This window comes from Drosophila guanche, unplaced genomic scaffold, assembly GCF_900245975.1.
Source record: "Drosophila guanche unplaced genomic scaffold, DGUA_6, whole genome shotgun sequence".
Taxonomy (NCBI): Eukaryota; Metazoa; Arthropoda; class Insecta; order Diptera; family Drosophilidae; genus Drosophila; species Drosophila guanche.
This window is the reverse complement of record NW_022995743.1, coordinates 6,814,903-6,826,208: the sequence shown is the minus strand read 5'-3', so window position 1 is coordinate 6,826,208 and position 11,306 is coordinate 6,814,903. Positions and strand designations below refer to the sequence as shown.

Sequence of the window (11,306 nt, the reverse complement as noted above, 5' to 3'; positions counted from 1 at the left end):
TGTGCGGAGTGCTTTCGATTAGTCTGTGAAGGATAATTGTATAATAAGGTTTTATTCACATTATGAACGCTTAAACAAAACAAAAACATTAAACATTTCGAATTAGAGTCGGATGCGTATGTATGTGTATGTATGTATATGTGTACTCGTAGAATGTAGAGTTGATTGCGTTTCACGTAATAAATTATTAAGCATTAATCGGTAGATGTACAATTTAATTAAGAACTGATTTTAGGGTTGGTATTACTAGGCATCGTTAAGGTCTAATGATTAGAGTCTAGAGTATTTACAAGTTCCGATTGCCATCGATTATCATCGGATTATTTCAATTTTCGCCAGTTCGCTGTCAGATAGCACCTCCGTAATGGACTTTTGTGATATGATAAACATTTGTTAAGCTCCCGCTTAAGCATAGACTATAATTAATATTGCATTTTGTGTGTTTGCTTCCGCTTCACTCCCGCCTTCCATATGTTCAGGAATGCATTGAAGCATATGCAGCCATTGCCACCTCCGCATCCGCATCCGAACCGATTCAATTCCGCTTGGACGAGTTGATTAAATATTTACAACAGTGCGTCAACAAATGTTTCTCGCCGGAGGAGGATGAGGAGTTGTTGTTGTGGTGATGATGATGCTGCGGGGCGCCCAGTTCACGCGTGTAAATGTCGAGTCCGTACTGACCCTCCTCGGGGAAGCTACAAAGGGGAACGAGACGAGAACAAGAATGATTGCACTGAATTGCTATTACATTTTCCATTTCCTTCTGCACTCACTTAATGATGAACGTGACAATGTCGTCCAGCGTGCTGTGAGTCACATACTTCGCCAGCTTCTTCTCCTCGATGCCATTCTTGTGCAGCGTGGCCATAAAGTCTGTCAGCGGACGCGACATACGAAATTGTAAATCCAGACTACGCCCGGCAAAGATGAGCGGATCCTGCGTAGCACAAAGTGAATGAGTTACACGATATGTATCATGTCAAATGAACAATTAACCCACCTGGTGCGTGATGGGAATGAGTCCAAAGAGGCGGGTGGCCTTTGTGGGTCCCCATTCTCCGCTGGCACAGTCCGGCAGCGGCACCATCACCGTCTGCAGCTCCTCGCAGCATATCTGATCGGAAGAGAATGTCAAAGAGCAGAAGAGAGTGGGGAGGGGAGAAAACCCACCTTGAACTTGCACACAGACTTGAATTTCATGGGCTCCCCGGTTAGGTACTCCTGGGGCGTCACCGCATTGGCAAAGATGTCCAGCAGAAAGGCGCCCGAGCATGGGGCGTGCACGCGGAAGGCCACAATGTTGCCGATCACCGACTGCATCACGAATCTTTTGAGGGAGACGCCGTCGTAGGAGAGCTCCTCGTCGCTGTCGTAGAACTTGAGATTGTAGTGGAAGATCAGACAACTCTGCATGTCCGTGGGCATGGCGATGCGCACTGTGGCCGCTCCAGTGTCGTCCGTGAAGACCACAGCCCCATAGCCCTCGTCGGCAAAGTGCAGGCCGTAGCGGAAGAAGAGCGAGCGCACAAAGGGTAGATTCTCGAACTCGCGCAACGTGATGGGACGCTTCAGGAGCTGCCATTCCTCTTGCAGCGGATAGAACTCGTAGATGAACTCGCGTGGATCGGTGAGGAAATAATGGTCATCATACTCGTACCTGTAGAGGGAGAAATTTGCATTAGACACCCGAGAATTATCCTCCTTCTGCTGTTGAGGGGACTCACCGCAGACTGTCGTTCTTGCCGCGTCCTTGCTTGGGCGCCTCCTTGGCATTGACCAGGTGGCGGGCTCCCCAGTTGCATTGTACAAAGCGCCAGGCACCGGCCACATAGACAGCGTTCCAGGAGTTGCGGAAGCGCGAATCCTGGAACTTCACGCCGGGCTGGTAGCCGGCGCTCTTCGAGTAACCCTTGATGACGACACAGTGGAGACCGGCATAACTGCAGAGGCGCTTGAACAGCACATGGTAGCTCTCCGTGCCATATTTGATGCCGCGCAGGAGACCCATGGGCGTGTCGCCGCGCAGATCATCGTCAAAGTGCATGGCATTCAGGTTCTTGACCGTGATCCACCGGAAGATGGTGCGTGCCTTCTCGATGTCGGTGGTGCAGCGTCCCACCAGCTGCCGCACCAGATCCGTGAATGTCTTCTGGTCCTCCTGGGCCACGGAAATGGCGATGCGATCGACATCCTCGAACTCTATGGGGTCTGTGTATATCTGGAATTTGCTGACAGCCGGCGGTGCTGGGATCGGGGCATTCAGCGGATACTCGATGGGCACGGCGCCCTCGCTGAACTCGTCGTCCAGGAAGATGCTCTCGCTCTGCATGTACTCGGAGCGGCGGGCGCTGATCAGCTCCAGCATCTCGCTCGACTGCCTGTCCACCAGGGCGGCGGTCTCGTAGCGCTCGTGCTCCAGCATCTTCCGTGTGATGCTCTCCTTCTTCTTGCTGCGGCGCAGGGTCATGTTCTTCTCGAGGTCCTCCTTCTGCTGTTCGTGGCGCAGCGTCAGAACGTTGGCCTCGTCCCGGCTGCGCCGTGAGGTGGCCAACTCCTTCTCGAACTTGTGCGTCAGGCGCTGCAGCTCGCGCTCCCACTCATCCTGGAACTCGCTCTGGATCTTGCGATCCTCCTCCTCGCGCTTCTTGGCAAATCTCCGATACAAGTCGTCCTCCTCCTTGCGGTGCTTCATCTCCAGGTGGGCCTGCTCCTCGCGGGCCTAAAAGCAGAAGAGAGGGAGTGATGTTAGGTGAAAGCTTTCGCAACGATCCATCCATCTGCATTTTCGCCGAATGCATTTCGAGCGTTTGGTTTGCTTTGTTTGTTGTTTTTGCAATGCTTGGCTTGTTAACTTGGCTAATTATAATGCCACGCCTGAGCTGCCACCAGACCTGGCTAAATGTCTGGCATTAGGCCTCGGCCTGGACCGTCCCCGCCTCCAAGTGCAGTTGCATCTGCCGCCATACCGCCCACACATACGCCACGCATTGCGTGCGCCCATCGATAATGGCACGTCTGTCCATCGATAATTGTGGCCGGCCATTGGAGGTACCGTTGCTGTTTACATTTGTGCAACAATAATTGCGGGTCTGTGCGCCCGCTCTCTGTGACCACTAATCTGGCTAATGTTTTCTCAGGCAGTGCCACAAATGGTTCTTACCTCATTCGCAGCGTTCTTAGCCGTAATTACGGATCAGCGGGCTGCACTCAATTTTCTAACATTATGATCGTCTAGCAGAAAGGGTACAAAAGAAGTCGTTCTCTCTGTTAACTTTCAACTGCAAAGATTAACAATTGTGAAATATAATTTTGACTATTCCCAGTACCGACTATAACGTTCTCACTATTTTTTTTTTCAGCTAAATACAGTTTGAAAGCTCTGGAAAAATTATACTTGTAGCTTCCGCATGGGAATGTACACTACAGGGGCACTCAGAAAACATTTAGCGCCATGCAACGGTCAAAACAATGTGTAATTAAAGCCGAAATTCAATGTCAAGTTCAAAACAATAACTATGTGTTTGAAACAAAAGCAAAATCAAGTAATAAGCAGCTGCCAGCCACTAAATGGTTCAAAGCCCCATTGACAATGGGTAGAGCGTTCCGCTGGCCAGCGGATGGGGGTGGAATTGCGTGAGCGGCGTAGAGTAGATTTTATACATGACCATAAGCCGAGCAGCGAGCAGCACGTACAGTTATGCGACGCGGCGCCCACGGTGAGTGACAAAGGCGAAAAGCGAAAAGAGCGATATAGCAGCGGAGTATTGTACCAAATCAAATCGAAACCGAAAGAAAACGAAAGTCTAAAAATGTTGAAATTAATTATTGCGCAAGCGGCCACACAAACAACAACAGAAAACCAGCAGCAACAAAAAAGCCCAAAACGGTGGCATAAATTGTAAAATTGGCGTTGGACAGAAATGCGAAAAAAGCTTTCAGCTATGAGGAAGTGTCTGCGGCTTTGCCTGTCCCAGCTGCCGCTGTGGCTGCGTGAGAGTTTTATATGGAATCGGCGCGCCAAATTACACGGCGATTACATGGCGTTTAAAAACGCGTGCATTGCATAAGGGCTGGGCTGGGCTTGTCTGAAGACACCGACACCACCACCCAAGACAGGCAGAGCAGAGTATGCAGAAGAGAGAGAGAGAGAGAGAGTTCAGCTACGTATAGTGGGAGCGCGTAAGCTTCGCCATCAGAATGGGGCTCGCTCTGAGAGAGCTGTCTCTGGCAAAAGCTCCACTTGCCGTTACTTTCACTGTGGTGCGCATAATTTAGATTTACCGAACGAACGCAAGCGCAGCCGGAAAAACAAGTGACGGTGACGGTGACGGCATTGTCTTGTCCGTGTCTATGTCTGACACTGCCACTGCTGTACTTGTATCCGTATATGGAAATCTATGCTTCCAGGCACCTACACTAGTGGCCAAAATAGTGTGCCCGCCCGGGGCCTAGACCCAGGCGCAGGCTCAAGCGTTTGGTGTTTGGGGGAGGGAGTGTGCGTGGCAGTTGTAAAACATGAAAAATTTTTAATGATTGCATGCATGCAATTTTTCACATATGTATGTACATACACATACATATATACATTTTTGTGGTTTGTTTGTTGTGGTTGTTGCGGTGGTGTGTGCCGCCATCAGACACCTGTTCGAAATTTGTTAAATTGAGCGTTGCAATAAAAATATTTGTTGGTGGTGCTGCTGCTGCTCCTGCTGCTGCTGCTGCTCCTAGTGGTGCTGGCGGTGGTACTGTTGATGCTGGCCACTCGCGTGTGGCATTCTCGAAAGTGAAAGAAAAATCGGTTTTTGGCATTTGCAATGGCAGTGGCAAAGAAAAGCAAAACTTGTGCGATTTGAATGCGATTATAATGCTTTCACCCAAGCATCATGCAGAGATTAGCCAGCCAGATTAGTCGTAGACCTGGACGCGATGCAGCACGATAATAAATTATATTCAAGCTGGGCGAATGGAAATCTCTGCGTGGATTTCCATTTTCTCCTAACTAGATCAATTGGGTTTTGCTTAAATCACCATAAACTATGCCAATATCGGAGATGGTAGAATGAGTCTTTTATCTGCTAGGTTTTTTTTAGTGTTCCGCCCCCGTGGATAGCCCCAGCTGGGGTAACGCAACCCCTCAGCCTCAGCCACAGCCACAGCCTCAGACAGGTGCAAATAGCACACTAGCCTACATAATCATGACTCTGCGCTGGCAGTGCATTAATTAGGCTCTGCACATACTCGCAGAAGCATTGCACAATCGCTGGAGCTTGGAGAGAACTGGCGAGAACTGAAGACAAAGAGACAGAAGGGGCAGGGGGAGATACACACTTGACCAGCCGGCGGCCCGCTAGCCACTTAAAATTTCATTACATGTTCTGCACTAAATAATCTCTTAATTTGTGGCCACTTCTTGGGGCAGAGTGGGTTCTGGGTCTGCCATTGCTGCTGCCGCTGCTTCCATCAACGATGGTCACTTACCAGGTAGAAATCAATCGGCTTCTCGCGTGCCTTGTTGTAGGCCTTCTGGACCTCAGTCTGCTTCAGTGCATGGGCGATGTGCAGGGCACTGGCGTCGAAGCGGCCGTACTTGTAGTCGGATTCATTTTGTGACGGGGAGTTGACCTCGCGGCCGACGTAGCCATTGGGCGTGGATTGACGTGAGCCCCCCAGTGGGGCACCTGCAGAATAGAATAGAACACAACAGGAACGGTCAGCCAGGAATCAAGTGTAGCCAGCCCCTTGCTACTCACCGTCAATCTCGGTGCGAGTGCCCCGGATCTGTTCGTTCACGAACTTGCTCGTGCGCGGCGCATTCAATGCCTGTCGAATGCCCACCGCTGTCTGGTCCAGATGACCGGGTCCGCTCTTTGGTACATGTGAACTGCAATAGACCTGCAGAATAAAGAGATGAATAAAGCTCATAAATGGAATGTTTCTGGGTGCTAAAAATGATTTGTCATTGCCTATACCACTCCATTCCATTCCATTCCATTAGATCCATCCCATTCGATAGAGGAGGCCATTAACCGAATTATAATTTGATACCAATTAAAGTCTTTCTTTTGGAGTTTCCTTTTACATGAAGATACTGTCGAATCATTATATGTTGTATCTATGTTTATCTACTGCCCAAATCAATATACCCCATTAGCCATATTCGGTTTCGGCTCGAGTGCGTGAGCAGACCCCAAGATTCGAGACACTCACTTGGAAATGCAAGAGCAACCGCCGCACCTACACACAGCAGGTGGCAGCAGTGTGAGTACAGTGCGTTTCGTGCTTGGAATGTCAACGAACTACGGCCGCCTGCCGCCTGTCGCCTGACACAGAAAAGGTGCTTTGAATAGATAATTATAATTATTAAATGAAACTCATTGATTGCGCGGAACTTTTAGGAGGAAATTCTCATACGATTACTAGAGCTGTCACAGTCTTATTACTGTGATACGCACTGTACGCTCGTGCACATAAATGCACACTTATGTATGTGCAAGACATATGCATATTGCTGCTGCGAATGGATGACAGACAGACAGACAGACGGACAGACGGATAGACCAGACCGCACTGACACACATTTCTGCTGCGGCAGAGTGCAATAACAGAGTTATTTATTATTATGCATGGGCACGGAAAAGTGTCGTAGAGTCGTTCGTTCGAGTCGAAATTCGAATTGCATTTTTTCATTTTTGCATTTTTGCATCTTTACATCGTTGCAGCTGTGTTTGCTTGACTTGACGCGTTTGTCGCCCGAGTCTTTCGTAGCTTCATAGCCCGTGGTGGCACTTACCTCTTTGTCATCCTGCTTGTGTTGATTATTGAAATATGTCTTGAGCGTTAGCTTGGTGCCGCAGTGGACGCACTTGAAGCAACCGGAATGAAAGAATGTGAAATCCTTGAGTGGCCCCACACGATCCACCTGATAGACGGTCTCGCTGCACCGCAGGCACGTCGACTCGTAGAAATTTGGGCGATACATGCTGCTGCTGCCTGCCTGCCTGTTGCTGGCCTCTCTCCAGCTCCTTCTGTGTGTGTTCCGATTGGGTGTTTGGGAGACTGGTTCCTCCAGTTGCCAAGTTGGATTTGTCACTTTTCTTTTCCTCTTCTAATTTCACTCGAAATCGTATCCGCAGCCTCAGCTTCCGAGCAAGTTGTTGGCTTGTGGTGCGACGAGCTGGTTCTGGTTCTGGTTCTGGGGGTTCGGCACTTTCAGTTCGTCATTCGTCATCAGCAGCCGCTCATCCTCATCATCCGTCCGCTGCTGGCAGAAGCTGCTGTGCCACAGAAATAAGCAAGAAATGACCAAATTGATTACTGACTGAGTGGGAGACAGATTTCCTATTTAAGCTGAGATTAGATTTTGGCCCAGACCAAAACTGGCCAACAGCCCAAAGCCCCTGCCCCTGCCCCCTCCCCAGCCCCAGAGCCCCATCCTCAATCTCCAGTCAAAGTCAAAGCCACACACAACTTTGGTTTCTGCGCAGGCGTCCGAGCCAAAACTTTCATTTTTTGTTGGCTCTTTGGCTGCTTCGTGGACAACTGTGAACAGATTATTAATGAATTTTAATTAAGTGGACAAGAGGCGGATTCGATTCATTTTTGGCTCCGACCCGAATGAGGCGAAAAGGGTTACAGGTTGGGCATGGGCCTGGGCAAGTATTTCGCCTTGCCATTGACCTCGCGCTGGGAACCAGAGCCTGCTTTGAACGTGCCACAATTGAACTTGCTGCTTTTGTTTCTGTGGCACGAACAAACCGCCGAACAGCCTTCAAGTGCCGCCTGGCACCGGCAAGAGTTGCATTTTCCATTTGATTAATTGACGCGATTGTTGTTTTCTTTCGGTTATTCGTGTTGTATTTGTTGTTGCGTTGCAACAATTAAATTGAAGTGGAAAAAAGCATATGCGAGAGTACTCGCATATTGTATGTACATATCTGCGGGTATGCGCCCCGAGGCAAGTGCATGTAACTTTAATTGAATGTTATTGTAGCTGCCATTGCGGCTGTAACTGTTTATGTGGCTGTGGCTGTGGCTGTTGCTTTGACCAAAATTAAAACAAATGCGGATCGGCTCGGCTCAGACAAAGCCAAAACTGCAAGTCGAAGTCTCGTCAGCGTCATCGTTTTGCTTTCTTTTCAAGTTTAATGAACGTTAAGCGTTCAGCCAGTGTGGATCGAGAGGGGGAGTGTGTTGCATAGTCACCTCGCCGCCATCTCCCACCGAAGGTTGCTGGCCTGAGCCTGAGCCTGAGCCTGGGCCCCAAGTCGAACGGCGGATGGCGGATGGCATGCCACTTCCAACTTGAGCTCCAGCTCCAGCACTAATGCAAAATGGAAAGATTGAATGATGAAGAGGAGTTGGAAAATGCAAATGCACAGGCGGCGAAGGCCGTTAGGATATTTTGTAACACAAAATTACTGTGATTGGCTGTGAATCAAAGTTTGTTCCGCTTTGGACAGACTTTTCGACGGCCACAGCGAGTGTGAGGAGTGTTCCCTTGGAAGTGTGTAAAGCGAGAGCAGAGACGAAAAGGGATTAAATGGAGAACGGCCCCAAGAAGTTACCAAAGTTTCCATTGTCACTTGTCAGCACAGCGATGAGTAACTGATCGATAAGTCGGAATAGTTTTGTTGTCCAGCCCCCGCAATTGAATATCAATCAACAACTTACAATCCATGAATGGAACCGCCCACGAGCGCGACACACGAGAAGCGTATGATCCGTTGATGCGATCACAATCGGTGTGATTGAATGGTCCAATTAGACATTGCTTTTGACATAATTAGCGTGTAATGATAATTGTAATGGACATGAACATGATCATAAATGTGGATGTGAATGTGGATATCCATAATGCTGAGGAGGAGCCCTGCAAATTAGCTAAGGAGGTGTGGGGCGGCTTTGACAAAACGCCTCGTGCGACTTACATCACACGTCATGCCATCATGATCACTTGGGTGTGACTGACAAGAGAAGCTTCTGCTCTGGCTACAGAGCAAGAGGAGGAGTAGGAGGTGGAGGTGAGGGGTTCTCGCATAGAATTTTGCATACCCGTCAAAGGCATCATATTGTCTGTCCACTGTTCCGTAGCTATTACACCCTATACTCGGAGTGTTCGATGGGTAGACTGGCTGGGTAAAACTTATAAAATGTTTATATTGTTGAGCTTTGATAAGTGGGTATGCCCAAGTCGAAAGCTAGCGTTCTTTCCATCTGTCTTTTCCATCCGAGTGCGGATGGAATGCTGCAAACATTTGTATGAAATATAAATGATGGAAAAAGACAAAGCCTGAGGCGGAAAATAAAAGAAAATGAAAGTGGCTCGGTTTAAACAATTGTCTGCAATCAGAAATCATTTAAATAAATTGATAAGCGGTCGCTCCTCAGCGACATTTTCATTGGGAGGGGATTGGCGGCTGATTTTTCAATTTTTGGTCGAGCGAGTTTATTTCCTAAGTCTTTCGTTTCGTTTTGTTTTGTTTTCTTTCGGGCTGCGGTTCGAAGCGCTAACAATGACAATTAAATAAATACCAAATAATAACAGTAAACGTCAGCGGCAGCAACAGCAACAGCAACAACAACAACATAATGAACTTGAATTTCCCATAATTGCCAGAGCTAATAGCATTCAAGAGTCCGATACTTGAAATTTGATAAACGCAACGAAACGAATAGCCAGCCAGCCAGCAACTGGTTATTCAGCCAGAGAGTGAAACAATCATAGGAATTGAAATAAAATGCAAATGATTGCGTCACTTTTGGATGAATGCTGGAAGAGGTGGGGGATGAATACATACATATGCACATCGAATATGAGATACCAAAACGAACCGGATAACAAGAGAAACTATACGAGAATTATTTGGGCAAATCGTCAGATTCCAGGCACTTGTGTGCTAATTGAATGCCACAATGGACTGCTTTTAGAAATCGCCCAAAACAAGCTGGCAATAAATTAGAAGCACAACGAACAACGAAACACCAAAAACGAAAATTATTTATGAGAGTCGCAAAACAGTAATTGAAAACTGCAGCAGCATGGCACTGGAAGTGGATGGTGACACTGGAACTGCCGCTGGAACTATGCGCCGGAATGAGTAGAAGGGAAGGGTAAGGGTAAGGGGTGTGCAGCCAGCGCCCATGACAGGTGGTGGTGGCATCTAACAACCCCCCCCGCTCCCACATGTATATATGTGTGTACGTATGCATGTATGCGTGTGTGTTTAGGCCATGACTGAGACAGCGACGTCACTCCAGTTAACCACAGTTTCAGCCTCAGTCGCCTCAGCCTCAGCCTCAGCCTCAACGTCAGCTTGCAATCTTTCACTTTTTCGAGTCTGGCTCGCGCGTTCCAGTTTTTTGTTGTAAATTATTTCTCTTTCTTCATTACTATTTTTATTATTTCGCCTTGATTATACACACGCGATATATGTAGCTCGTAGCTGGTTCGTTCGTGCCTCGTTTGTTGCTGCAGTTCTAGACCCTTTTTTGACATACTTATGGCAGAGCTGATGCTGCTGTTGCTGCTGCTGGGGCCCTCCCACTTCCTCTCTTTCCTTTCCGCTCTGCCCGGGGTCTATGCGCCGCTGAACGGACTCATATGCTAAACAACTTTCTTCTGGAATTGTGGAGGGGCGCGTTGTGCAAAAGTATTTATGATCAATTCCACACACACATGCACGCACACAAACGCCACTAGCTGGTGTAGCAACAAAATCCAAGCACACACAGAAACACGCACACACACTCACGCTCACTGAGCACAGAACGAACACGGCAGAAGAGTTGGTCAAATGGTGTGAGGAAAGAAATTCCGATTCTCCGTTTTGGTTTATTACATTTTTGGCATTTTTTGTGTGTTTAGGCCGAGCAGAGCCAAGGCAAGTTTCAGATTGGGAATGTAACCAAATTTCATTACCAAACACAAATACAACACCAACCACACACGCACACACAACTCACACAGTTGCAAGATTCGAGTTGGACCGACCGTTCCAACCTACCACGCTTGTTGTCGAGATCGCTTTGAACCAAGCTTTTTCTAGCAATGTAGCTTTCTTTCTCGAATAACAGCAAAGCTCGGCTCAGAGACTCAGATCGAATTCCACGAACCATGGTAGAATTGTCCACAAGGTAAAGCCATCCATCTCTCGATTAGGGGTATAATATCCCAAAACCAGGCAATAAAATATTAACACAAGTTACTTTATCGTATATAAGCTATAAGGGCGCCTTATTAGTTTCTATATGTGAATTTTTGAGCGCATGGTATAAAAACGCAATTTAAAATGCTTTACATCGTT

The 11,306-nt window shown here is 47.9% G+C and overlaps 1 protein-coding gene across 3 annotated transcripts; it reads right to left on the bottom strand.

Annotated features, from left to right (window-relative positions):
- Nucleotides 1–33: 33 nt before the first annotated feature.
- On the bottom strand, nucleotides 34–11,067 carry LOC117592172 (hillarin). Of its 3 annotated transcripts, none has more exons than XM_034285775.1 (9): nucleotides 10,966–11,067; nucleotides 6,794–7,274; nucleotides 5,754–5,895; nucleotides 5,482–5,681; nucleotides 1,728–2,722; nucleotides 1,174–1,660; nucleotides 1,004–1,117; nucleotides 777–940; nucleotides 34–698 (listed from the first exon to the last, which is right to left on the bottom strand). In XM_034285775.1, the coding sequence occupies exons 2-9, from the start codon at nucleotides 6,980–6,982 to the stop codon at nucleotides 536–538; spliced, it is 2,454 nt and encodes an 817-aa protein (XP_034141666.1). In that variant the 5' UTR covers nucleotides 6,983–7,274; nucleotides 10,966–11,067; the 3' UTR covers nucleotides 34–535. The 3 variants fall into 3 exon arrangements, with proteins under 3 accessions (XP_034141666.1, XP_034141673.1, XP_034141681.1); XM_034285782.1 differs by having other exon boundaries at nucleotides 6,794–7,277; nucleotides 10,966–11,066; XM_034285790.1 differs by having other exon boundaries at nucleotides 10,922–11,047.
- Nucleotides 11,068–11,306: the final 239 nt, after the last annotated feature.

Excerpts from the sequence above, each read along its gene's own strand:
- LOC117592172 (XM_034285775.1), bottom strand. The coding sequence starts at position 6,982 with ATGTATCGCCCAAATTTCTACGAGTCGACGTGCCTGCGGTGCAGCGAG. Across the intron at positions 2,723-5,481 it reads AGCCGATTGATTTCTACCTG|GCCCGCGAGGAGCAGGCCCA; the intron begins GTAAGTGACCAT and ends TTCTGCTTTTAG. Across the intron at positions 941-1,003 it reads TCATTCCCATCACGCACCAG|GATCCGCTCATCTTTGCCGG; the intron begins GTGGGTTAATTG and ends TGTGCTACGCAG.